The 26295-nt window shown below is 44.4% G+C and overlaps 1 protein-coding gene across 4 annotated transcripts in view; it reads left to right on the top strand.

Moving 5' to 3' along the window:
• ARHGEF6 (Rac/Cdc42 guanine nucleotide exchange factor 6) overlaps window positions 1-26295 on the top strand; it is a 73488-nt gene that overhangs the window by 10680 nt on the left and 36513 nt on the right. For 2 of the 4 annotated variants that reach the window (XM_067548069.1, XM_067548068.1), the window contains exons 2-5: window positions 129-212; window positions 18730-18814; window positions 25245-25372; window positions 25792-25993. In XM_067548069.1, coding sequence (XP_067404170.1) covers window positions 129-212; window positions 18730-18814; window positions 25245-25372; window positions 25792-25993 — 499 coding nt within the window. Of the gene's footprint in view, window positions 1-128; window positions 213-18729; window positions 18815-25161; window positions 25373-25791; window positions 25994-26295 lie in introns of those variants that run through there. The other 2 variants (XM_067548066.1, XM_067548065.1) reach the window with 2 other exon arrangements.

Genomic DNA, 26295 nt, shown 5'->3' with positions numbered 1-26295 from the left:
CATACCTTTCCCCAAAAAGCTTCCTTAATTCAGTATAAGATGCATGTGTCAAATATCCATGCAAGGCTGTTGAACAGAGACTCTCCTCATGGTAATACAATAATCATGGCTGGGTTTTGTTTCTTTAGTATTGTCCGGAGCCCAAAAATGAAGCAGATTGCATCAGTAACATTCAGGAATTCTTAAAAGGCTGTGCCGCACTTAAAGTGGAGGTAAGTTATTCCACTTACATCCATTACATTTTAAAAAATTATTATTCTGCTAATCTGTTTGATTTTGTGAATGTTCCTAAATGAAATCAGGTACCAGGAGATTAAATTGATCATTATCGATAATATCTTGTTTCAGTAAAATACATGGGTCTGGATTCCTTAATATTCAGCACATGGATTCAGAGAGATTTTGCGAATGGAATAGTGTCTCAGAGTTGAACAGACTACCTTTCAAGCCTTTGAGATGAAGCTATCTGTTGAAATAGGAACATATACTAAAAATGACATTCTTTCTAGAGAAAGTTGAGCAGTGTGATCCTGCTGAAGATTTTTCAATACTAAGGAAAAGGTCATGCAATCTTCAGACTTGCTTTAATTAGCTTTATGTTGCAGTAAAATATTAAGAATACTTTATGTTTATCCAAGATCTTGCATAACAAATAGTTGTTGTGTTAATTGTGATAGAATAAATGGGTCCAGAGAGTCAAAGGTATTAACATGACCCTGTCTCCGTACCACACTAAACAGTTAAATATGGTTGGGGTTTTCAGTACAGACACCTTGGCCTACTTAGTCCTACTTGTGGCAAACATACTAGAAAATTCATGCCATCATGTATTGATCAGGGTACACAGGAGAAAAAGAATCAGAATAAGACATTTTGGAATTCAAATCGAGTGGTTAACAGAGCAGACTTAATCAGTCCCTTTTTCACATAGAGGATATCTGTTAGTCTTATTCTGTCAGATAGTTCTTGGTTGGGAAGAAAAGGTTGGAACCTTTTATAAACGTTCACCTACTTTCAAATATCTAACCTCACAATTGGGGTAGGCCTGATAGACCCGAGTTATTACAACAGGGTCTTAAAATGCTTTACAAACGTTGGGACTGATTCTGCAAAACAGATTAGCCTTTACTCACACAAAAAAAGTTGCAGTCACAGGAATTACTCACATAAGTAGCATCTGCTTAACATGAGTAGGGGTTGCAGAATGGGCCTTTTATATGGTCCTGATGAATGCAGGCTGATCCCTGTGCCCGGACTTAGCCCCATTGTGAGTGGAAGGCTGTGCCCACACACAACAGGTTGTGGGATCAGGGCCTAAATGACTATGCTGCAGCGTAAAAATAGGAGTTCAGCAACTCTTGTGCACTTACAGACTGGGTAGGTGGCATCCCTTGAGTTGGTTTTTTTTTAAAAAAAAAGCCTCTTATTTCACACTGTTAAGCTTCCACAGTAAGATGTCGCCATATCTGAAAATTTGTCATTAACTTCCTTAGAGTGCTGTTGATGAGTCTGAGGAGAAAATACTATTTGTAAGGGAAATAAGTAAAGCTGGTTGGGAATTTTCAACAAAACGTTTGTCTGTCAGAGAATGCTGATTGGCGGAAACATGTCAGTTTAGACAAAACTTTCATTTGGGAGACTTCTCGGATCAATGATGGAATTTCTGGTCAAAATGAAGGAGAATGAGAGACCCACATGAGAATATCTAAAGGCACTCACTTGCAGTATGGAAGACCTAAGTTCGTCCCTACTCCAGATCAGGCAGAGTAAGGACTTAAACGAGTGTTGCATACATCCCAGCCCTGACCATTGGACTAGTGGCTATTCTGTGTATTCATTGAAGCACACTGAAAAAGCCATTATTTAAATGATAACTTCTTGGTTTTTGCATAGTTATTATCAGAAATATTAGAAACAGTCATACTGTAACAACGTCTCTGAAAACAGGAACTTCACTTTTCCATAACTTCAGCACAAAGGAGCTGGATCTTGCAAAGCCGTACTCACTCAAGTATGCCTACTGAATTTTACTCAATAGGAGAATCGGCACTTCTTCATCGAATGGTGTCCCTGTGGGTGCTCCACTCAAAGTGTTTGGCACGTCCTCACTTCTGGATCAGAGATTTCCGCAAGCAGTGCCAACTCTGGTCATGCATGTGCGGCTCGGGTCACTCATGCGCGACTCATCTCGCGACACTGTTGGCACATAGAGTTGCTTGTGCACATGCCCTTCTCAACCATCCACGGTCTGAGATGGAGCCCGCAACTGCTCTCTTCACAGCCCGTTAATACTTAGATAAAAGAGATTAGCGTTGGTTTTTCTTTAGTAGTTTAGTCTGTTTTTTCATGTATTACTCCTTCCCCTATAAAAAAAAATAATTTTTTTTCCTTGTTAGTTTTAGCTTAGGCTAGTAGTTATCATGCTGGTTCACCAGGTTTCAAACAATGCTCGTCATGCAGGGATGCCATGCCTGTCTTGGATGGACACTCCCAATGTATCCACTGCCTTGGTGAGGGACATATTTCTCAAAAATGCCCCACTGTAAGAATGAGCCACTGGCACGAGCCAGGAAAGACAGAGAGCTCAGGCTCAAAATAATCCTCACAGAGAAGTCCCTAAGACCTGCCTCCAGCCCGGGACATGAATCCTCTCCATTACCAAGAGGGAGAGATTCCTGGAAAAGGGCTTCAACTCCATCAAACAGCCCACTGAAAAAGAAAAATGCACCAGCAAAACCAGCGGTGATATCTAAACCGCCTGGTACCGCAGCTGCAGTGGTTCCAAAAGATAAGCAGCGCAACAGTGCAGAGTTGAGGTCTAAAAACATACCGACCTCCTCAGTGCCGCCGAAAGACGTGTCGGCATAAGCAACCATGGCACCAACCTTAAAATCGGCGCCGCATTCAAAGACGGTACCGGTCCTAACTACGGCACCAACAACTGCCACGGCATCAGCAGAAAGTGCAGCGCCCAGCCATGCGCCGGCATCAACCACATCAGAGCTGACTGAACTTCCAGCACCGATGCCCCGATCAGTACCAGACAACAGTACAGCACAGAACACAAAACCGAGTGGGAAACACAAAGCAAAAACCCGCCACCTTGAGTCGGAGGATTCGGAATCCACCCCTCACTCGCCTCTATTTGGCACAGATATTTCTCCTTTGATGTCACCACCACCCAGTGGAGATGAGGATGAAGAGGAAGGTTTTTTTCCCCTCAACACTCTTAACCACGTAGGCTTCCCCCCCCCCCCCCAATTAGAAGGGGGCATAGCAGTAGACAGCAGCCATGGTATATACTCCCATGGCTTGGGCCGCCAATGCCATTCCCGATGTCATGGCATAACTGGGATGCATGGTCGTCATATGTAAGAGTATATAGCAGACCAACCAGCTCTTACAGGGATATGACCGCATCACCATCATGCTCAACGCATCTACCTAGAAAACCTCCCCCTGAAGTCACTGAAGAACTGGAAGATGTGTCAGAACAGGAAGAGTCAACAACTCCACATAACTCGTCATCTCCAGATGAAGTCATAATACCACCGCCACCCATGAGCGCAGATGACTTCAGGTAGTTCCAAGAACTGTTCAAAAGAGTGGCGCAAGACAGGAGATTCCATTGGAAGAAGTCTCTCAAACCCACCACAAACTTTTAAAAATTTTACATACGACAACCCATCCGAAATAGCCTTACCAATGGATGAAGCGCTCATGGAGCCTGCCAATAACACCTGGCAAACCCCAGCTACCATCACTCTGACTTGCAAAAGAGCAGACACAAAATATTATGTTCCCTCTAACGGTGCTGAGTTTCTATTTGCTCATCCCTGTTGCAGGGTCAGTTGAAGAGAGAGAGAGATTGAGCCGGGTGGAGTGATAAGGAGCGTTTATTCGGTTACAGATTCTAGTCCACTAGTTCCCCTTTGTCACACGCGTCCAACAAAGTGAGCCCTGAGTTCACTACTTTACAACTTTTTATCTAAAATAATATGTAAACACACACCTTTCTACAACGCCCCATAAAATCCCTATTTGGTGATATAAATGGTTATAAAATGAATATTAATTGCTAGGGGAGGCATATAATTATACCTGCCCCTGTTTGTTATTTCCCACGAAACTTGCATAGCATATACATTTATCTTAACAGCAGAAATGACCATAAGTCCCTTAACAAACTAGCAACAAGGGAAGAACTGGGGGAGAGCTCCCAAGCCTTCCCTAACAGACATGCTGTCTGGGAAAGAAGAGAGAACACCCTTTTACCACATTCTTTGTCTAGGTGGTGAAGGGAAGAATGGTCGGGAGAACATAGCCCACTCATATTATGCCCCTCTTATCATGGTACCTATCGGGTAGGTCTGCCCTGCTCCAGTCACTGCTAGAAAGTTGCCCTGATATGCTCCCTCCATCTTTAACATCAAGGCTAGAAAGTTGCTGTGGTTTGCTTCCCCCCACTCCCTAACTTCAAGGCTAGGAAAGTGCTGTGGTTTGCACATGATTATTGCTTGTGTAGTATATGGCCTTTTTAGCCCAAGTCAGGGGTCCTGCGGAGGAGAATTTGTGTCCAAAGCCTGGGCCCAACTCCCAGCCCCCCAGGAATGTGGCCCAGCGCTGACATCCTTTGTCCCTATGCCCACAATCCCCCTCTGAACTTCCTCGTCGTAGAGGCAGCCCAACAAAGGGGCAAACAAAGTCACCCCAAGTCCACTCCACAGGACAAGGATTGGAAAAGGGTGGACTTGTTCAGCCATGAAGTATACTCTTCAGCCACATTACAACTGCAAGTTGCAAATTACGCAGCACTCCTGTCTAATTATGACCACAACACATATTCCAGGTTAGCAGACTTTATTGAAGTCATTTCAGAGGACAGGCGGGAACAATTCTAGTCCCTTGTCAATAAAGGACAGCTCATATTCAGGACAGCATTGCAGGCTGCCCTCGATGCAGCAGATACAGCCGCCAGGACCACTGCCACCGTGATTGTAATGAGATGGGCCTCCTGGCTTCACTCAGCAGCTCTACCAAAGGACCTCCAGTCTACTATTAAAGACCTTCCATTCGACAAGTCCAAATTATGCGGTGAAAAGACTGACAAGGTCATGCATACAATGAAAGATTCATGAGCAATGCTGCAAACTCTGGGGTTATACACTCTTACAATGAGAAGGAGACAATACAGATATCAACCATATCAATGCAAATATCCCCAATAACCATAACAGCAAAGACAGCAAGATAGAAACAGACAAAGACCTCAGAGAAGGAGACAGAATCAATCCAACTGATCAACATCTCAGCCATCATCTTCGATGAAGCAGCAATTTTGAAATATTGGTCGAGGGTCTGAATGCCCTTCCGCACCCAGTGCTACCAACAATTGTGAACATATCTGGACATCATCTTCGCCCCTTCCTAAACATCTGGGAGTCCATAACATCAGTTATGCAAATGGGTGCTAGAGATCATTCAAACAGGATATCCATCCCCTTTATTTCCACCCCTTCTACACAACCCCTTTCCCGTCCCTCTTCAGAGACCCAACTCACGTGCACATACTGCAACAGGAAGTAGACCATCTAGTACTCCTAGGCACACTAGAATTCGTGCCATAACAATACAGAGGGAAGGGTTTTTACTCCCGGTATTTTTTAACTCAGAAGAAGAGCAGGGAATGGAGACCCATACTAGATCTCAAGAGACTAAACAAATTTGTAAGAGCTCAAAGATTCAAGATGGTCACACTGTCAACTGTAATACCAGCACTGGAGGGGGGTGGGGGACTGGTTTTCAGCCCTCGACCTACAAGACGCCTATTTTCACGTCACCACACATCCCAGCACATAGATGATTCCTCAGGTATCAAAGTACTACCTTTCAGTCTCTCCATAGCACCTTAAGAGTCTTTTAAAAAATGTTGGCCACGGTACCTCCACAGACACGGAATAATAACATTCCCATATCTGGACGACTGCTTGATAAGAGCAAACAATCAAGATCAGAGATCAGTACAAGCTACACAACAAACAATAACCCTATTCCAGAAACGAGGTCAAATGATAAATCAGCAAAAATCCACAATGATTCTGGTACAACAATTAGAGTTCATAGGTGCCCACTTGGATTCAATATTTGCATGAGCATCGCTCCCGGAAAAAAGATTCAGCACCATCATGAATCGGTCATCCATAAAAGGCAGTCCTACACTGACAGTTCACACATGTCTGCAGCTCCTAGGACATATGGCAACCACCACGTCAGCGGTACAGCATGCACGCTTACATATGCGCTGCCTTACAAGCATGGCTCGCAACAGTATGCAAACCACACAGACACAGCCTCTTCAAAGTACTGACAATGCCCAACGCAAACAATCACTGCTATGGTGGGTACAGCCAGAAAACATGACCACTGGAATCTTTTTTTCTCAGGACCCTTCTTCCGCTTTCATCACTACAGATGCATCCCTAATGGGATGGGAGTGCACCTATTACATCATACCGCCATGGGCAGACGGTCACCGTCGGAAGCACGCCTGCATATAAACCTGCTAGAACTTCGCTCGGTACGCAGGGCATGGATACATTTTCTCCCCATCATAAAGAACAGAACAATAAAATCATGACAGACAACATAGCATGTATGTTCTACATAAACAGGCAAGGAGGAGACCGCTCTCAATTGTTGTGCAGAGAGGTGATGAAATTATGGAAATGGTGCATCCAACATGGGGTCAGTATCTCAGCCTTATACCTAATGGGGTGTCAGTATACAACCACGGATGCTCTCAGCAGGCACTCTACACTAAAATACAAATGGGAATTGAACAACCACGTAGTACAATACATCTTCCAGCGATGGGGTCATCCAATCATCAACCTATTCGCAACTCGAAGGAATCGAAGATGCCCTCTCTTGTGCTCCAGAGCAGGGCTGGGGATCAAGTCTACAGGGGATGCTTTTCTCCTCGATTGGAGCGGACATCTGTTATATGCTTTTCCCCCTATCCCTATGATTCTCAGGGTCATACACAAATAACAACTAGACAGAGCAACAGTAATTCTCATAGCACCCGCATGGCCAAGACAAATATGGTACCATAGCTGCTCTCACTATGCAAAGATCTATTACATCAGGACAACGGCTGAACTCTTCACCCACACATAGACAAACTTCACCTCACATCTTGGTTCCTGCACAGTTCCAAAGTGAAGAGTTAGACTGCTCAGAACAAGTTAAAGACATACTTTTAAACAGCAGGAAACCCACAACATATAAAACTTAACTGCAGAAGTGGAACAGATTTACCGAATGGTGCAAAGTCACACACATACCACCCGTATCCACACCAATTCCTATCATTCTGGACTACATCCTCCAATTAAAGCAGACAGGCCTTTCGCTCAGCTCTGTTAAGGTCCATCTTGTGGCAATTGCTGCCTTCCACCTGAAAATGGGTGACAAAACAATATGTACACACCCAATCGGTACTCAGTTTATCATCGGTATGCAGAACGTATACCCAGATATCCGACCGCCCACAATACCATGGGACCTGAACTTAGTTCTGCTCTCTCTTAGTACTATCACCAGACAACCATTCGAACCACTGGCAACTTGCTCTCTGACCCGTTTGTCTATGAAAGTGGCTTTCTTAGTGGTCATAACATCCACCAGACGAGTGGTGGCCCAAATTTCCATAGGGACAAAGTCACGTTGCGCCCTAAGTTCATACCAAAAATCAGCTTGCCGTTCCACATTAATCAACCAATCCATTTACCTATCTTTCACCCGAAAACTCATACCAATGCACAGAGCGCCTTACTTCACACACGAGATGTGAGGTGTGCATTAGCATTCTATTTAGACAGGACTAAACCTTTTAGAAAGACATCAAGACTATTTGTGTCTATAACTGAAGAATCCAAGGGAGCTCCCATATCCAGCCAAAGGCTGTCTAAATGGATAAAGGGCTATATTCAACTGTGTTATAAATTACATAACTTAACACCTCCACAAAGTTAGGACTCATTCCACCAGAGGAATGGCCACAACCACGGCTTTCCTGAAAAATGTTCCAATACAAGATATATGTAAAGCAGCCACCTGGACCTCTCTACACACTTTTACTAAACATTATGCTATCGATCAAGCTGCTAGATCTGATGCTGCCTTGGAGACAACAATTCTGTCACCTATTGAACACGCCGACTCTGAAGTAACCCCTCTGCAATTGAGCAGCACTGCTCCATAGGCACCTAGAGTGCAGCACCCACAGGGACACCACTCGATGAAGAAGAGAAAGTTACTCACCCCCTCTACTTCAGAGCTTATCATTACAATTCCATGGTGGAGAAGAAACTGAGGGGGTTCGGGTCACGCATGACTCTAGGTGCCAACAGCGCCGTGAGACAAGTCACGCATGCGTGACCCAAGCGGGCACTGCTTGCAAAAATCTCTGATCCTGGCACATCCTCGCATCTAGATCAAACACCTAGAGTGGAGCACCCACAGGGACACATCTCGAAGGATTTCAGTTACTGCACAGGGTGCGTAACCTTCTCTTACTTCAAAATTTGAAAAATGGAAACCAGCGCCATAGTCAGTCAAAAAATGGGAATTTAGAAAAAAAAATTCATCATTTCCCCCTTTTTTTCAATTTCAAAATTATATCTAAATTGAAAGAATTTCAGCCAGCTGTATTCAGCAGGGAGCGAAGGATGGAATGACCAGTAAAAGTGAGGTCATTAACAGAGGAGCTCCTTCCAGATTTGATTGAGACACAGTGGCAGAGTGGTCTGCACTACCAGTGCCTGTGTTTCATTTCTGCTATGCATAAAGCTAGAGAGGATTCCACGCTCAGGGCTGTCTGGCCAGCACCTTTCACAAGCATTACATTCACTTTGAAAAGAAACAGCTAGCTTTGGAAACACCCTGCAGCAGCTGTTTATGAGCGCAAGAGCAAGTCTGAACCATGAAGATGTACAGCCCAGCTCCAGCACTGATGAAGGGCAGGGAAACCATGGCCTGTGAAGTATCAGGGTGACAGTTGGAGAATGGAGATGAAGCACAAGAGAAAAGTTTCGGTCAAGCAAGAGGACGTTGCTTGAGAGGTAAAATCTGGATGGCGAACTGAGTGAGGTATAGGGAGAGGTTACTCTGCTCAAGGAAAGCTCAGACTGAGTAGGCATGAGGGAAACAGCAAGCTTGGGATAGAAAATACAGAGAAGAGATGGAGAGAAGGAAGAAGAGAGAAAAAGAGTCAGGTAAGACTTTTTGGGAAAACCTGAGCCACTGGACTGAAAGACAGGAATACGGAAGATAATTAGAAAGAAAGAAAGTTTTGTATGTCATCTGGTATTACATAACCCACAGTAAACTCCCACCTCAACATATTCCAGGCTTGTTCTGCAGAGACCATTTCTAAGGAGGGAAAAATGTATTGACACATTCCTTATTTTCTCTCTTGGGACTGCTGGGTATGAATTACACTGGTGGTCTCTTGTGGAGTAACATCTGACCTTCATGAACCGGACTTAGACCACCAACTGTCCTCCACAGATCACAGGTAATTTGATGGTCATGACTTACAGTTATAACTGACTTTATCTTTACCCACCATGATTCATATATGAGGGCTGTGTAAAAACAACTTACAGTTGGACCAAAAGATTTGTGATAAAACTGGGTGCAATTTGAGTTGCAGTAGAAAGGAAAAAACAAAAAAGAACTAGATAAGTTCATGGAGGATAGGTCCATCAGTGACTATTAACCAGGATGGGCAGGGATACAAAACCATGCTCTGAAGTGTCCCTAGCCTCTGTTTGCCAGAAGCTGGGAATGAGCGACGGGATGGATCACTTGATGATTACCTGTTCTGTTCATTCCCTCTGAAGCACCTGGCATTGGCCACTGTTGGAAGGCAGGACACTGGGCTAGATGGACCATTGGTCTGACCCAGTACGCCAGTCTTATGACAATATTTGCATTTTTTATAATGCCATTGGATTCAAAGCAAGGAGAAAGCTCCTGCACACTCACCACATGCTTAAGGACACTTTTAAAAGTCCAAGCTAGACCACGTGATAAAAAGCAACTCTCATCCCTTTTCCCATCCTCATTCCCTTAAGCAATCCCATCTCCTGAAGTCCTGTTCCTTTCAAGGTCATCATCTTCTGCACTTTCTTTCTGCCTCATGTCATAACATTTTGTTGGTCACTTCACATCAGTTTCCACAGCAATAGTGGTAATAGTGACATCACAAGCAAATCGAGGATAAGTTTATTCAGCTGAAGAATAAACAGCAATATCTATTTTTTGGATCTCCTATTACACTAAAGCTTGTGAAGAACTCAGAAAATATGGTATTTGTCCTCACCACCCCTGTGTGGGAGGGCTGTGTTTTTATCCTCATTGTACGGATGGGAACTGAGGCTCAGAGAGACTGAGTGACTTGCCCAAAGTCATGAAGGACATCTGTCATGGAACAAGGAATTGAATTGGAATCTCCTGAATCCCAGGTTCACACCCTAACCACTGGACCATCCTTCCTTTCCAGTAGATGATTAAATTTTACCTTCATATGTTTGTGTAACTCCTAGCATGCACACATATGTGAGGGCTGAATTTGCCTGTGGATGTTTGTTTATTTTAAGAGGAAGGGGAATTTTATTTAGCAAGGTAATATGCTTATTGGTGTGATAAAATAGCTCCTGCAAATGGTTGGATTTCTAAACCAAGCCAGTACCTGCAAAATTAAGCAGATATCTGGATTAAATCATTTAACTAGTTTGTAGAGCATGGAACTCTGATGTTGCAGTTCTGAGCAGAATTTAAACCACTTTTTTTCATTGCATTTGGAAACATAGGCTGCTGCAACCTCTAAGGCCCTGATCCTGCAAACACTTTTGTATGTGTTTCACTTTAAGCATATGAGTTAATCTCATAGACTGCAGTGAGGCTCCTTACAGGTTTAAAGTAAAACATGCACAGAAGTGTGTAGCAGGATTGGGGCCAACATTTTGGTTTCTATATTAGATCTCAGCCCAATACTTACATCATCTGTTTCCTTTTCCAAAGGCAGCCAAATGCTTCGCTAAAGTGTACTGGGAATCTCACACTTCATTGAAGCAGTGTTGTAACTGAACATATGGTGACCAAGAGCCATGAGGCTTTGTGTTTGCTGTCTGTGGCCAAGGACATTTTACTTTTTAAAATGTCACTTCCTTGATTAAAGTGTGACTCTTCCACAGGGCCCTGCATAGCCATTTGTGTCTGTTTATAAAAAGTTTAGAAAAGCTGAGGTTTCATTTTAACAGTCCATTGTTTGTTTGCCTTTGTTCTCTTGATACTGGGCTTCATATTGGCTTTCTTCTGCCTTTATCCCACCTGATTATCCAGATCCATATTGGTTTCTGTCACTTCTCAGTAGTTCTGGCAGTTCCCTTGGTCATTACTGCTCATTTTCTTCTCAAGGTATTGTGATGGTGGGAGCCACCGAACAGTGCTGCTACACTAGTCTGACAAGTCCCTTCTCCTACCCCAGGAATACTGGGGGCTGGCTGTAGAGAAACGTTGCCCTCTTAGCTCCCTGCTTTGCTATCTGCGGGAGCGGTGGCAAGCAGCAGACGAGCTGGTTTTCTGCTCTGCCTAGGATCAACGCTTGGGGCTGAGCTGTGCCCCCTGGGAACCAGGCGCGGGCTCTGGGTGGAGATTCCCAAAAGGGATTTCCTGGCTGATTTTGGGGACCGCCTGGGTTCCGGGGCTGTTGGCTAAAGTGTCAATAAAACAAGGTAGGTGCAGACAACCCCTGGTCTCCATGCCACGGGCTGCTCCGCCCTCAGAAAAGCAGCCTGCGCGGCCTCCCTGCGTGCTCCCGTTCGTCGGGGGGTGGCGACCTGCTGGAGGCGGTGGTGGAAGGAGAGGGGGAACGGGATGGGGGAGCTGCGGCTGCAGCCGCCAGGCCGCTCTTTTCGCTTTGGCAGAAGGGGAAACTGAGGACAAGGGGGCTCTGGGCTGGGGCGCAGCGTGCGCGCTGGGGGGAGGCGCTCCGGTCCGGTCCCTGTCACTTCCCCTTCCTAGCGCCGCCCGCGATCCGGCTCCGGGTCAGAGCTAGCCGCCGCCGCCACCGCCTTCCGCACCCGGCAGCGCCGCCTGCGCCGCGCACAGACCGGGCTGGGGGCCGCTGCCATGGCCCGGGGGTGGCCGCCGGGCCGCCCTGCGCCGCGCGGAGACTGAGGGCCGGCTGCGCCCGCTCCTGCCGTGAGTCGCCGGTGCGGTGCCCCCTATCCTGCGCCGAGCGCCCGCTGCCCCTGCCCAGCCCCTCCGTGCGCTGCGCTGCCTGCACGGTCCCCCCCCTTCCCCTAGTGCCCAGCGCCGAGCGCCCGCTGCCCCCTCTTCCTCCGCCTGCAACTGGCGTCTGGGGGGCGGGCCCGCGCTGCTCAGTGCTGGGGGGCTGGGCGTGCCCCCTCCCTGCAGCCCCGAGCACCGCCGGCCGCACGTTGCTGCTCAGACGCCGGCTGGGCATTCAGCTGCAGCCGGCTCCGGTCCCCTGCTCGGCGCCGGGCGCTAGAAAGCGGGGCCAGGTGCAAAGTAACTCACAACTCCGGGAGCCTGTGGCCTGTTCTGGATCTCTGCGCCCCTCTTCCGCCGGTCCACTTCCTGCGGGCAGAGCTCGGGCCCGCCCTGACTGCAGCTGGTCTGGAAATGTTTTAATTTTCGGTGCTGTGGGTGTTTGGGGAGAGGGTGCAACCAGGGCTACCGAGGGTGGGAAGCAGAAACAATTGTACCCGGGGCCCTAAGAGCTGGATCCTCCCCTTCCCCAGACCCCTTCTGTGATGGGTGAAATGGGAGGGAGTAGAGCCCCAGCAAACAAGATGTGCTCGGGTCCCAAATTTCTCTGGGTGGGCACAACGGGCATTGATGGCGGTGGAGCTGGAAAACTGGTTTGCTCTTTATGTCGAGAAGGTGCCATGCAGCAAAGCGGTACAGCATACAGCAAGGACGGGCCAGCATCCAGGGTGTTAGGAAAGGTGGAGGTGTGACCAAGGCCCTGCTGCCGAGACTGTAGGACATGCTATTTTGTGCAGTGCAGAATCTTCCTGGAGGAAATCCTCGTCACTAGCGGCAAATGAGAACTGGACAGCGCTGATAAATCATTCCCTATTGTTCCGGCATATCTCAGTTTTGCTAGTTTTCCCAGAGATAGGAGAGTTTGGGCCTGTCGCTGCTCTAATTGAAATCCATGACAAAACTCTCATTGACTTCAATGGGATCAGGATTGGGCTCCTAATTGCCAAAAAGACTGATTGCCTAGCAGTTAGAGCAGCAGGTGGCTGGTTGGGACTACAGCTGGCTCAGTGCACAGGCCTTCGTTCACTTTTGGTGAGGTGGGTCTATATCCTTGCTGTCAGTTTCACTTCGTGTTTTGAGTTTGTGCGGATGGCCTGCCTTTTGCTGGTTTCATGTCAGAGCTGTGCAAATCTGCCTTCTTTCATCCAAAACCATAATTCACCTCAGGTTTGTTAAAAGGTTCTTAACTCTGGGTGACCCTCATTCACATGCTGGGTTTGCAATAAAACCTGATGTTCCAGAACTTTCACACGCATCCCTTGGGTTTGTTCTGAGCTCTGCTAGTGACTTGCTAAATATATTAGGGCCTGATTTTCAGAAGTGCTGAGCACCCACAGCTCATATAATATGGGTGGAACATCTCTCCCTTCTGCAGACCTTAAGAACATAAGAACGTCCATAGTGGGTCAAACCAATGGTCCATCTAGCCCAGTATTCTGTCTTCCGACAACGGCCAGTGCCAGGTGCTTCAGAGGGAATGAAGAGAACAAGGCAATTTATCAAGTGATCCATCCCCTGTTGTCCATTCCCAGCTTTCTGGCAGTCTGAAGCTTGGACATCCAGAGCAGGGGGTTGTATCCCTGCCCAGCTTGGCTAATTGCCATTGATGGACCTATCTCCATGAACTTATTTAATTCTTTTTTGAACCCACTTATATATTGGCCTTCACAACATCTCGTGGCATCGAGTTCCACATGTGAAACTGTACTTCCTTACATTTGTTCTAAATCTGCTGCCTCTTAATTTCATTGGGTGACTCCTGGTTCTTATGTTATGTGAAGGGGTAAGTAACACTTCCTTATTCACTTTCTCTACAACATTCATGATTTTGTAGACTCTATCATATCCCCCCTTAGTCATCTTTTTTCTGAGCTCAACAGTCCCAGTCTTTTTAATCTCTCCTCATATGGAAGCTGTTCCATATCTTTAATCATTTTTGTTGCCCTTCTCTGTACCCTTGCCAATTCTAATATACCTTTTTTTGAGATGGGACGACTAGAACTGCATGCAGTATTCAAGGTGTTGGCGTACCATAGCTTTATATATTGGCATTATATTTACTATCTTATTACCTATCCCTTTCCTAATGATTCCTAACATTCTGTTAGGTTTTTTGACTGCTGCTGCACATTGAGTGGATGTTTTCAGAGAACTCTCCACAATGACTCCAAGATCTCTTTCTTGAGTGGTAATAGCTAATTTAGATCCAATTTAATTTACATGTAATTTACAATGTAATTTAATTTACAGCCATCATTTTGATTGTATAACTGGAATTATGTTTTCCAATGTGCATTACTTTGCATTTATAAACATTGAATTTCACCTGCCAGTTTCTTACCCAGTTACCCAGTTTTGAGAGATCCCTTTGTAACTCTTCATGGTCTGCTTTGGACTTAACTATCTTGAGTAACTTTGTATCATCTGCAAGCTTTGCCACCTCACTGTTTATCTCTTTTCCCAGATCATTTATGAATATGCCGAACAACATTGGTCTCAGTACAGATCCTTGAGGGACCCGTTATTTGCCTCTGTCCATTCTGAAAACTGACCATTTATTCCTACCCTTTGTTTCTTGTCTTTTAACCAGTTACTGATACATGAGATGACCTTCCCTCTTATCCCATGACTGCTTACTTTGCTTAAGAGCCTTTGATGACTTTCTCAAAGTTCAAGTGCACTATATGCACTGAATCACCACTGTCCACATGTTTGTTGACCTCCTCAAAGAATTCTAATGGATTGGTGAGGCATGATTTCCCTTTACAAAAGCCATGTTGTCTCTTCTCCCAACATATTGTGTTCATCTATATATCTGATAATTATGTTCTTTACTAGTTTCAATCAGTTTGCCTGGTACTGAAGTTAGGCTTATTGGCCTGTAATTGCCAGGATCGCCTCTGAAGCCTTCTTTAAAATATCAGCATTTCATTAGCTATCCACCAATCATCTGGTAGAGAGGCTGATTCAAGTGATAGGTTACATACCACAGTTAGTAGTTCTGCAATTTCATGTTTGAGGTCCTTCAGAACTCTTGGGTGAATACCTTCTGGTCCTGGTGACTTATTACTGCTTAATTTATCAGTTTGTTCCACAGCCTCCTCTACTTAGGCCCAAATCTGGGACAGTTCCTCAGATTTATCACCAAAGGGGAATGGCTCAGTAGGGGAAACTCCCTCACATCCTCTGCAGTGAAGACAGAAGTGAAGAATTCATTTAGCTGTTCCGCAATTGCTTTGTCTTCCTTTAGCACTCTGATCCTTAGTAGGCTCCCAGGAAAGGATTGATGCCCTTCTAATCTCCTTCCTCCAAGCTCCCACCTTTATCCACTTCCGCTCTCCCCCTTTCAGGTGAGGATTGGGAGAGCTGCAGTTCATTTTATCTTAATGCAATGTCACCAGTATAGCCGTATATTTTCATTGGAGGAAGCCAGGATCAGTTATTTGTAATGTAGGAAAAACACCATGACCCAGTTTGGGTAAATTGGCACAGGTCCGTTGCCTTCAGTGGAGCTACGCTGATTACTGTCCTCTTGTCTTTTACTGTCATTAAGAAGCGGTGGAAAGTGCCACATACACACTTCTCCTTTTGGATTTGAAGCTCATCTTTAATTCAGAGAACAAAATTAGGGACAGGAGAAACAGAGGGAGTAGAGTTTATACTTTACAATTAAGGGTTTGTGTACACGGGAAAGTTATTTTGGAATAAGGTAAGGAGTGAATTTAAAGTGCAATAGTTATTCTGGAATAACTACCTAGTGCACATTGTTATTTCAGGGAACTATTCTGGTCAATTTCCTCCATGTATGTAAACCCTAAAAGTTTCCTGCTTTCCTTCCATCACCAACCCTTTTGCACATGTGCACACACACAGAGGATATGTCTACATTAGACTGTTGTGTCTCAAGTTAACTGAGGGCCAGTTGACCCGAGGTACAAATGTCTAATGAAGATGAGCGCACACATTCACTCTGGGTATGGAGAGATCACTGCTTTCTTGAAATATTTTTCTCATTCATCCCTTTAAAAAAAGAAAAAAGGATGCCACTCATGCAAGTGTGGGCTTGTTTTCTTTGACTGCTGAAGTGGAAGGAAAAGGACATGATGGAGAAAATGACGCAACAGAGAAAACATAAGCTCAGATCGAAGGCAATCCTCGTGTTTACTTTCATCTTCTGCTTGGCAGAATGAAGCCACGCTAATGTGACTTTGCACACATTAGTCACTGCCAGTAGGGTCACTGTACTCCTGGGCTCTTTTTAACCACCTCCCGTCTGAGAGAGGAACTAACGTTGCTATTTAAAGCTGAAACCTTTGTTCAAGTAGTAACTACAGTACTACTCTTGGAAGGCAGAAAAACTACTTCAGACACCAGTGGATAGTGTATGGCCCACTCCTGTGGGAGTCTTACAGAAACAAATCCAAGAATAGATTCAGCACATGCATTAGAACAGTGGTTTTCAACCAGGGGTACGCAGAGGTCTTCCAGGGGGTACATCAACTCATCTAGATATTTGTAACAGGCTACATAACAAGCACTAGCAAAGTCAGTACAAACTAAAACGTCATACGACTTGTTTATACTGCTCTATGTACTATACACTGAAATGCAAGTACAGTATTTATATTCCAGTTGATATATTTTATAATCATATGGCAAAAATGAGAAAGGAAGCAATTTCTCAGTAACAGTGTGCTGTGACACTTTTGTATTTTTATGGCTGATTTTGTAAGCAAGTAGTTTTTAAATGAGATAAACCTTGGGGGAACAGAAGGCAAATCAGACTCCTGAAAGGGGTACAGTAGTCTATAAAGGTTGAGAACCGCTGTCATAGAAGATCTGCTTAGAGTATCCCCAACGTACATGGAAACTTCCTTCAGTCTTACAGAGTTATAGATGTAATCAAAGGGATAAGTCAGGGTAGTTTTGAGTAGTGTAGTTTGAAAAGGGAGCTACTAAGTTTAATACACTCTTTCATACAACTCTAAATAGGGAGGCTTCTGCTTATTAGAGTTTATGCCATAGCTCTCTGCCTTAGTATCAGGGATAGTTTTAAAACCTCTTTTTGTAGATAATGTTCTCCTAGAACACCTGGCTGCAAGGATCAAGTGGTTATATAGATTTGTAAAACCAAGAACTGCTAGTTATTGTCTTCCTTACCTGCTGTTTAATGTCTACTGCTCAGATGTTCTGCGATGTGTGTGGCATATATGCATAGAGAGAGAGAATATAGAAGCCTAGGGTTCAGGGGTGGGCAAAGGCACTTTTTAGTTCAGGATTTATAAGGAATTTGGTAAATATACTTGAGGAAATGTAGGAAATGAAAAAGGGCCCCGTCAAAGAGTAACGCCTGTTGCTGTGATACCTTTAAGGTAATGAATGATCTTGTGCTTGTCTTTCACTAAGTACTTTTTAGTGCAGTGGGCGAATCTGTCAGAGGAAAGTGTCTGACCGGAAAGTGCTAAGGTCTTCCATGCTCGTTGGCTTTGCAGAACTGTAACGTTACAGTACAAAGTATACTTCTGAATGAGCAGATGTTGTCCCCACACAAAGCTTCCTGTACCACTTCAACCCCACTCAAGTGGTTTGGAAGGATTTTCACAGACCCTCTGCACTAAGGTGAATTTCTCCCGTATCAGAGAGTGGCTAGTGCTTTGAAAACCCCCCAAAAGCATCTAATCTATTATACTGGATTGATGCGTAACAGTGAATGCCATCTACAACGCAGAATTTTATCTCCATGGCGATCACAGTTTCTACAAGGCCAGGTCCAGGAGTTCTACTGAACCTAATAGATCACTGGCATGAAAATAAAACCCTTCCTATTGATATATATTTTTACCACCTGCTAACTGGAGCAATGAATCCTTTCAAATGGAATTTCTTATACACTGGATAGTGAGTGCCTGCTGCCTGGGATAACTGTAAATGTGTAGTGCATGCCATGTTGTCAGTGCAGAACATCCTGTGTTTGGCCCCTTTGCTTTTAAAGGATGTGCGCTCTCAAGCACATTAGCTTAGATATCTCAAATGGCAGTGAATTCATGCCTCCCCTCAGTGATTTGCAAGGGGAGCAGGATTTGCAAACATCACGCAGTTCCTCCTTTCATGTCCATAACATTCTGCTCTGAATGGGTGCATGCACCTTTTTTCAGCATCTGTTGCCAGGTTTACCCCAGGGATTCACTAAGCTAAAAGGAAGCTGAACAAATCAACTCCAAAACAGTTTCATATATTTGAAATGCTGCAGAGACTCATAGGATTTGTTTGACTATTTAATAATCGTTGTTTGCTTACCAAAGTGGGCCAGTAAGACTGGGATTATAAAATGTTTCATATTAAACTGACGAAGTTTCTCTTTTACAGCTCTTTGATGCACATGATCTGTATGCAGGAGGAAATTTCTCCAAGGTGCTGAGTACCTTAGCAGCTGTCAACAAAGCTACTGAAGGTACGGAAATGTTTATCATCTTTTTTTAAATACTACCTCTAGGTGTGGTCTGCTATTTTTGGTAACTCATGATTTTTAATTATTTTCCAAGATTTGGCAAATAGGACTGCCCACCTGGAAGCATGTAGTTGATGTAATACAATGGGATCAGCTATGTGCATTTCTAGTGACGTGGGACTGAAATGTGCCAGCTGAGATATGCATTTGAGGGGCTAGAATCTTGTTTACACTGTGGTCCTTTACACGGTTCTGACTGTATAAATGAATCTTCAAGTGGGTCAACGCAAAGGGGCCTTAATATAAATGAGACTCTAAGCCCGAAAAATGCAAACATTGAATTTTAAATGGTACATTTTAAAGTTTGAACAAAAGAAATAGACCATCCGTACTGGGCATTTACTGAATGTCTAAACACACAGAATTGCCAGATGCTCAGTCAAATGTATCCATGACCTTTGCTTTCCCTTCTTTAGGTCTCTGAAGTGTGTGTCTCTGGTCAGGAATCAGATGCCCACGATGTGCATTGTGCCACTGACAGTACTATTCGCTCTGGGCAGTGCAGGAACAGGTCACTGAGGCAAAGCAAATCTGGTTCGTCCCTTCTTAGTACTTAGCTGTTCTCGAAAATGTTCTTCATTCTTATTTTCTGTCAAATCAGATATAAAATGAGATGGTTCGAAAGCAAACAGCTAAATACCAGGAGTGTGGAACCAGTCTTACTTTATCTTCTTAGGCAGAATTCCCTGCATCCTGTACTGACCATAGGAAAGAATTTCATCCCTGACACAGTGTATTCTGGAGAGTGTGGGGGTGAGAGGAGAAGGATGCCTTAATGGGTGGGTTTGGAGAAGGATCTGCATTTCAGAGATCTGAAAAGAGGTCGGAGGCGGGAAGGTAGTTATGGCTCCAGTCCTGCAACTGGATCTGCACAGGCAGACTTCTGTGCCCATACAGCTCCCAGGACAGGATCAGGGCCAAGAGGGTTCTGGTTGGTTAAAAATTACATACTTTAAAGCCTCTCATGTTTCCTTATTATGTTGCAAATTGCACACTAGATTATTCACGCAGAAAGAATTTTAAAATCCAATTTAATTTTCACCTTAAGGCCCTTCGTTCATCTTTTGCATTTCTCTCAAGGCGGGCAGGGACAATATACCTCTCTTTCCTACTTAGTGGTGCTGTCGGCTCCTCTTGCACTAGTGCAATGCTACAAAGGAATGTTAACACACAAGGAAAAAATCTTCTCTTTGGAATTAAAACATTATAGAAACATTTTTGCTGAGCTGAGGTTTTATAAAACCACATTTATACAAAACCTAAAATTTGGACTTTAGTTGACCTGCCAGTGCTCCTTTAAAAGAACTCCCTTTCCTGAATGCTGCTCCTCATGGACAGGAAAATACAAGTTCTTAGAGTATCTTCCTGCAGGTCTCCAGCTGTTGCACTGCTTCTGCTGGTTAGTCAGCTCTCTGAAAAGCTCAGGAACGAACAATTCATCCTCAGCGCATCTTCTTAAAAGGCCCTTAGTAGGCCCATTAAATGAGAAGAGCTCATGGACTCAAGTCAGAAGATCCTTGTGGACCAATGAGATGCTAGTACAAAATGCAATTCATTTGGAAGGTGTGCAAGGCAAATTTGCATGAAAACAGGATCTTTTGTGTTCAGTTTTCATCTGCTCTAGTGCTTTTCCCCACCTGAACTCAGAATCCTCTGTGATATTGACTTTGTCCTTTCACAGACGTTTGAAATATCTGTGAAATTATTATGAAATCAGAAGTGAAGATTTATTTCAGTTAAGGAAAGAACTGCAGGAACAGATAAACATTTAAGAAACAAAGATCTTGTTTTCAGCTAGTCGAGAGCATCTCTTGTATCCATTAATTCTTTCGTGTCTTTGGATATACACAATATACATCAAGCAAAATAGTTCCCATATGGCCTCAGCATATGTCCTACAGCTCAGAATTGGAAAGGAAGAAAGTCTGATATGGTAGCAGAAATGTTACCAAACAATGTAATTGAAATAATTCTGTAGTGTCAGCAAACTTTATAACTAGTGATGTAATTATGGAGCGAGTGCCTATATGCTATATGCTGGATTGTTGCATTAGCTATTATTATTATTTATTATTATGAAAAAATTAAATTACAAGAGGACTAATTTCTAAAAAACTAGATATTTTAGGAAAGAAGGTTTCTGCCTAATACATTTGGGAGATTGTTGAAGACCATTATAATCTCTGTCTGTCTGCTGTATATGTCTCAGATATTTATAGAACACCAATCCTTATAATGTTTAGGTGCTAAATAACAACAATAGTTTTACATTGATATAGCATCTTTCATTCCAAAGGATATTATCTGTCTTATAAATATTTACATATAGACATCTGAAATGCACCCACCTCTGGGGTGGAGGGCACCAACTGTTGGGAAAGAGGTAGGAGCATAACAGTGAAAATCTGTTCTGTCGTGTGAATTTTAGTGCTTTTGCTTTCATGAGCACTGATTGCTGGGGCTAAGCTGTCTCACTTTCCCTACACCTCTGGGCAGCTGCAGTGCCAAAGCTCAGCTTCACCCACTTCCAAAGCTTGTTGCTCCATGACCCTGCACGAACATGGTCACAGAAGACTTAGTTCATATTACCATGATAAAAGTTGGAGCATCACTCTACTGTGTAATAATCGCAGTTGTTACTTTACCAAAAGTTTCATGGATAATCATCAGTTTGAACACATTTTTTTTTCTATTTAACGTTAGCATAGCTTGATATCTGTGATATAATTAATCGCTCAGAGGGAAAAAACCTTTGGGAAAAGGAGAGAGATAAAAAGCTATATTTCTAAAATGTTAAATCATTTGGTAGCTTGGCCCAGTTCCCCAGAAACAGAAGCCCTTGTCCCAGAAACCACCGCCACAGATGGCACAGATTGGCTCCCAGGCGTGCGATATTGCCAGAAAAGCCAGGACTGGGTGAAGCACTGGGAGGAAACGCCTCCCCACCCTGCAGTCCCTCCAGCTTGGGGCTGAGTCATGTTAATGGGACAGTACAGGGAAGCTTGCCTGGCTGTCCTGTGGATAACAGAAGTTCCCCTTAGTGGCTGCTCTGCCTACATAATTCCCCACCCACTCACCTTCCCCATGCAAAGGGCCTCAATGAGTTTACACACCCAGACCAGTGTATATTTGTGAAGCCCACATGTGTGGTGACTTCATGAATGCAGTCATGCAAGGTAACTCTGATTTTCCATAATAGTGTATAAGGCCGAATGCAGGAGCTCTCTGCATTGCGTATCAAATGTTAGGCCTTCATTTTAGGGGGAAAAAACCAGGCTATAATAATGTGATCTATCAGGCTGCCTAAAATAATATCATAGAACTCTGAACGGAAGACTCAGCTAGAACATATGGCAAGCTACACTCAGCAGCATTCCATTTTGGAGCAGGCATAAAATAGGACATCAATATACTGCAACATAAGTGATGGGTGTTACTGCCAAGCTGTCAGTGTCAGTTTTTCATTTGTCCCTAGATATTTACATAAGTACAGAACTAGGAATACAAGGAGGTAAAACTTTAAAATCTACAGTAACCAAGTAATTTCCTTGATTCTGTTGTTCCTGGCTTGGATAGGTTGGGAAATAGAGGCTTGTGGTTTATGTACTCTGTCTTTTCAAAACAAATCCTGGGGAAAAACATCTAAAATTGGCCTAATGCCAGTCCTGCCACTTTGCCCCCTCTCAGAACACTGAAAACAGCTGAAACATCTCGGATCTAATGTCAGTGCGTTTTAGGGAAAACCCTTGTCTTTGCTAAATGGGTATTTCATCCTGTTAGATATTGCTATCAACACCACTCTTCCAGGAACTGAGAATTAAATTTCACGTTGTGTGCATCGGGCAATCATCCTAATATGTGTGGGTGAGAAAAATAATTCAGTCAATAAGGAATGGTAGAATGAGTCATGGCCATTGCCACAGATAATGTAGACCATAAATCATTGTGCTTATCGTTGCCACAAACATTCATATTTATTTTATTATTTGTATTGTGATTGTGTCTAGGAGCCCTAGTCACGGACCAGGACCCTATTGTGCTAGGTGCTGTACAAACACGGAACAAAATGATTGTCCCTGCCCCAGAGACCTTGGTCTAAATCATGGTTTCTCAACCTGTGGTATGCATACCCCTGGGGGTACGCGAGACACAGGCAGGGGGTACTCAGGGAAAAAGAGTGAAAGGCAGGTGGGCGGCAGCTGCTGACTTTTGGGAAAGCCAGGTGGCAGCAGTCCACTTCCCACCCGGTCCCAGCTCCCAGCTGGGAGACGTGTGGCAGCCTCTGGCTTCTTGGGAAGGCAGGCGCGTCCGTCCCATCTTGTCACAGCTCCCAGCTGGGAGGCAGGCGGCAGCCGCTGGCTTTTGGGGAAGGTGCGCGGCAGCTGCCCGCTTCCTGCCAGGTCCCAGCTCTGAGCTGGGAGGCGGACAGCAGCCCCCCGCTTCCCGCCGGGTCCCAGCTCCCAGGTAGGAGCCCGGTGGCAGCCTCCTGTGTCTGACGAGCTGGGCTCAAAGCTGGGTGACAGCCACCTGCGCCCTGGCTCTGAGCCGAGGGGCAGCCTCCAGCGCCCCGGCTTGAAGACGGGCAGCAGCCGCCTGCCCACATCTCTGTGTCCCAGCCTGCATGAAAGTCTCCTCTGCCCCAGCTCGGATTGGGTGACAGTCACCCATCTCCTGGGCTGGAAGCCAGGCAGCAGCTGCCTACAACTTGCCCAGGTGGCAGCCCCCCTCCTTGGCTCAAAGCCCAGTGCCCAGAAAACTTGTCAGTTTCACTGCTCACTTAGACAACTATGACAGCCCCAGATTTCACCAGTTACCCTCTTTTCCTGTCTCTCTCTCACTCCTTCCTCCTCTCAAATCCATGGCAAAAAATTTGGCACGGCACTTTACATTCCCCAGCATTGGCATCCCGCTTAAAGCCTCCTAGCTTTGGCCAACATCACCTCTAGCCCAGGTATATACTTGAGCTGTGGTGTACTTACTTACCCGTGGTGTAAAGGTGGTAACCCTACCCCCACTAGATCTGACATCTGTCATATCACAGCCTTATATACTCAGCCCTTCTTCCAGCATATGGCTCACATTAGTCTGTAAATAAAAAATCCCATGGAAAATTGAGTGTTGGGCACTTATTAAAATTTTCAGAAATTAGGGGGTACTTGCTACTTAAAAGGTTGAGTAACACTGGTCTAAATAACTACGGGCTTGCGCCAGTGCCCATTGAAAAGTCCCACTGTTTTCAGTGGTTATTGGATCGGGTCTAGAAAGAATAGTAAGATTTTATTACAGAAAATCTCTGGGGAGAGGGGAAAGCCTGGCTGAGCCTGCCTTCTTCCAGTCCTACAAGGTGATGAGCTCCTTTATCTCCAGCCGAAGTTCCTTGTGGAATCACAATGAGAATGAGAATGAAGGACAACCCGTGCTTTGCAGGGCAGGACTGAAATTAGTTTCTAATTTCACCAATGTATTTGGCAACCACCCTTCCTGAATGTGCTTGATATTGGGAGTTTATCTTCCCCTACTGCAGTAGAGCAACACATGTAGATTTAAAAGGAATAAGAGAACCTATAAATCCCTTCTACTTTTCAGCTTCTTGAAATTACAACATCTGCCTTGGCTTCATTTGCAAACGATAGCATATGAAACTCACATGATTTGATTATTTCCCCAATAACATGGAAACATGTTACAGTAGCAGTGGGCTAATGAGTGTGATAATTTCTTAAAGCACAGTTGTTCTTCTCCAAAGCATACAAGTGAAAATTCTCTTGTGCAGGGGACTAGATAGTTCATGGGACTGATAGTGCTATACGCAGTCTTTTGTACTTACGCCACTGGTTCAAATGTAGCGCAGACCTGTAGTGACCAACAGGGTTTTACCACCTGACAAATATTTTAAGTGGCTAGTATAGAAACAAGTAAAGCTATTGGTCATGAAATCTAACCATAAGTACCAACCACATACTTATAGCTCACGTCTCATGCAGGGGGCATTACGAATAGAGACCAAAAACATAATTCCAAATCCCCAGGCTCTGACTGTTGGAACAGAGGAGAATCTCCATTAGCTGTCTGTAGGGATTTATTCTTTCTGTTGGTTTCTGCTAGCCATTAGAGGGTGACAGCTCATGCTCTCCTAGCATGCTAAAATTTAGCACATTTTAAACTATTTATTTACATGATTAATGCCATTAATGGTCCATTAGATGTAATCAAAATAAGCACTGCAGTATTCAGCGCTCTGCTCTGAGTCCCTAAATGTTTGGGGACTTTCTAGTTCTGTGCATTTTTTTTTTTTGTTCTCTTAATTGTGAGGAAATAGAGATAACTTTGTAAAACAGAGATTACATTTCAGTTTATGTTTTTCCTTCAACAGATCAGCCATCAGAAAGGTCATGTTCACGCTTGTCATCTCATAGCTTGGCTGCTGGCGGCTCCCAGACTAATTCACACGGAACAGCATCTAAACCATCAAGAGTGTTAAGGAGGCAGTCAAAACCTGTGGTACTTTTGATTTAAAAGCTAACAGAACATAATGGCTACAACCATTAATCTATCAGAGAAAGAGGGAGCGGAGCACATTCTAGTGACTAGAGCAGAGGACAGGGAACCAGAGTTTAAGTTCTATTCCCAGTCCTACAACTGGTTTGCTGTATGATCTTGAGGAAATCAAATGACTTCTCTGAGCTTCAACATACTTGTCTATAAAATGAGCATACTAATAATTTCCTGCCTCTCATGCTATTGTGAAGGTTAATTATTGCTTGTAAGAGACTTTAAGATCCTCTGATGGAAGGCTATATTTAAGGGTAGGATAGTATTGCTGTTATAAAAATGCAAACAATGGTATCCTCATGACCTTGGTATCATCCTGCTTATCTCTTGAATTGGTTTCTAATACTCTTCAACGTTTGCTCCCTTAGGAGATGACTGAAAATGGTAGTTATCAGTTGGTGGTAAAGGCCAAGTTCAATTTTAAGCAGACCAATGAAGATGAGCTCTCCGTGAACAAAGGAGACATTATTTACGTCACCAGAGTTGAAGAAGGAGGCTGGTGGGAAGGTACACTGAATGGGAAAACAGGCTGGTTCCCCAGTAACTACGTCCGAGAAATCAAATCCACTGGTAAGCAGATCTTCAGCGGTTCGCTGCATCACAGCAATCAGGCAGTTTGTCCCCGACGCCTTTCAGGAATTGCAGTTATTTGTTAAGCACTGTCAGCGAGCTCAGTGCTGTACCAGAAATAGGGGCAGGAACAGGGATGGAAGGAGACTCGCTCTGCAGCTTCCGTCCCTCACAATCCAGCACTCCCTTCTGAAACTGCAGAGCCCCAAGAGCACAGAGCTGGAGCAGAGCAGCTGCCATGGCCTTAGAAGAGGGGGGAGCATGATGCTGTGTTGACTCCATGGCATTTGCCTTCAGTTTTA

Source organism: Emydura macquarii, unplaced genomic scaffold (assembly GCF_026122565.2).
Source record: "Emydura macquarii macquarii isolate MOO-44397 ecotype Brisbane River unplaced genomic scaffold, CSIRO-AGI_Emac_v2 contig_1253, whole genome shotgun sequence".
Classification (NCBI taxonomy): domain Eukaryota; kingdom Metazoa; phylum Chordata; order Testudines; family Chelidae; genus Emydura; species Emydura macquarii.
The sequence above is the reverse complement of the archived record's forward strand: the minus strand, read 5'-3'. Positions and strand labels throughout refer to the sequence as shown.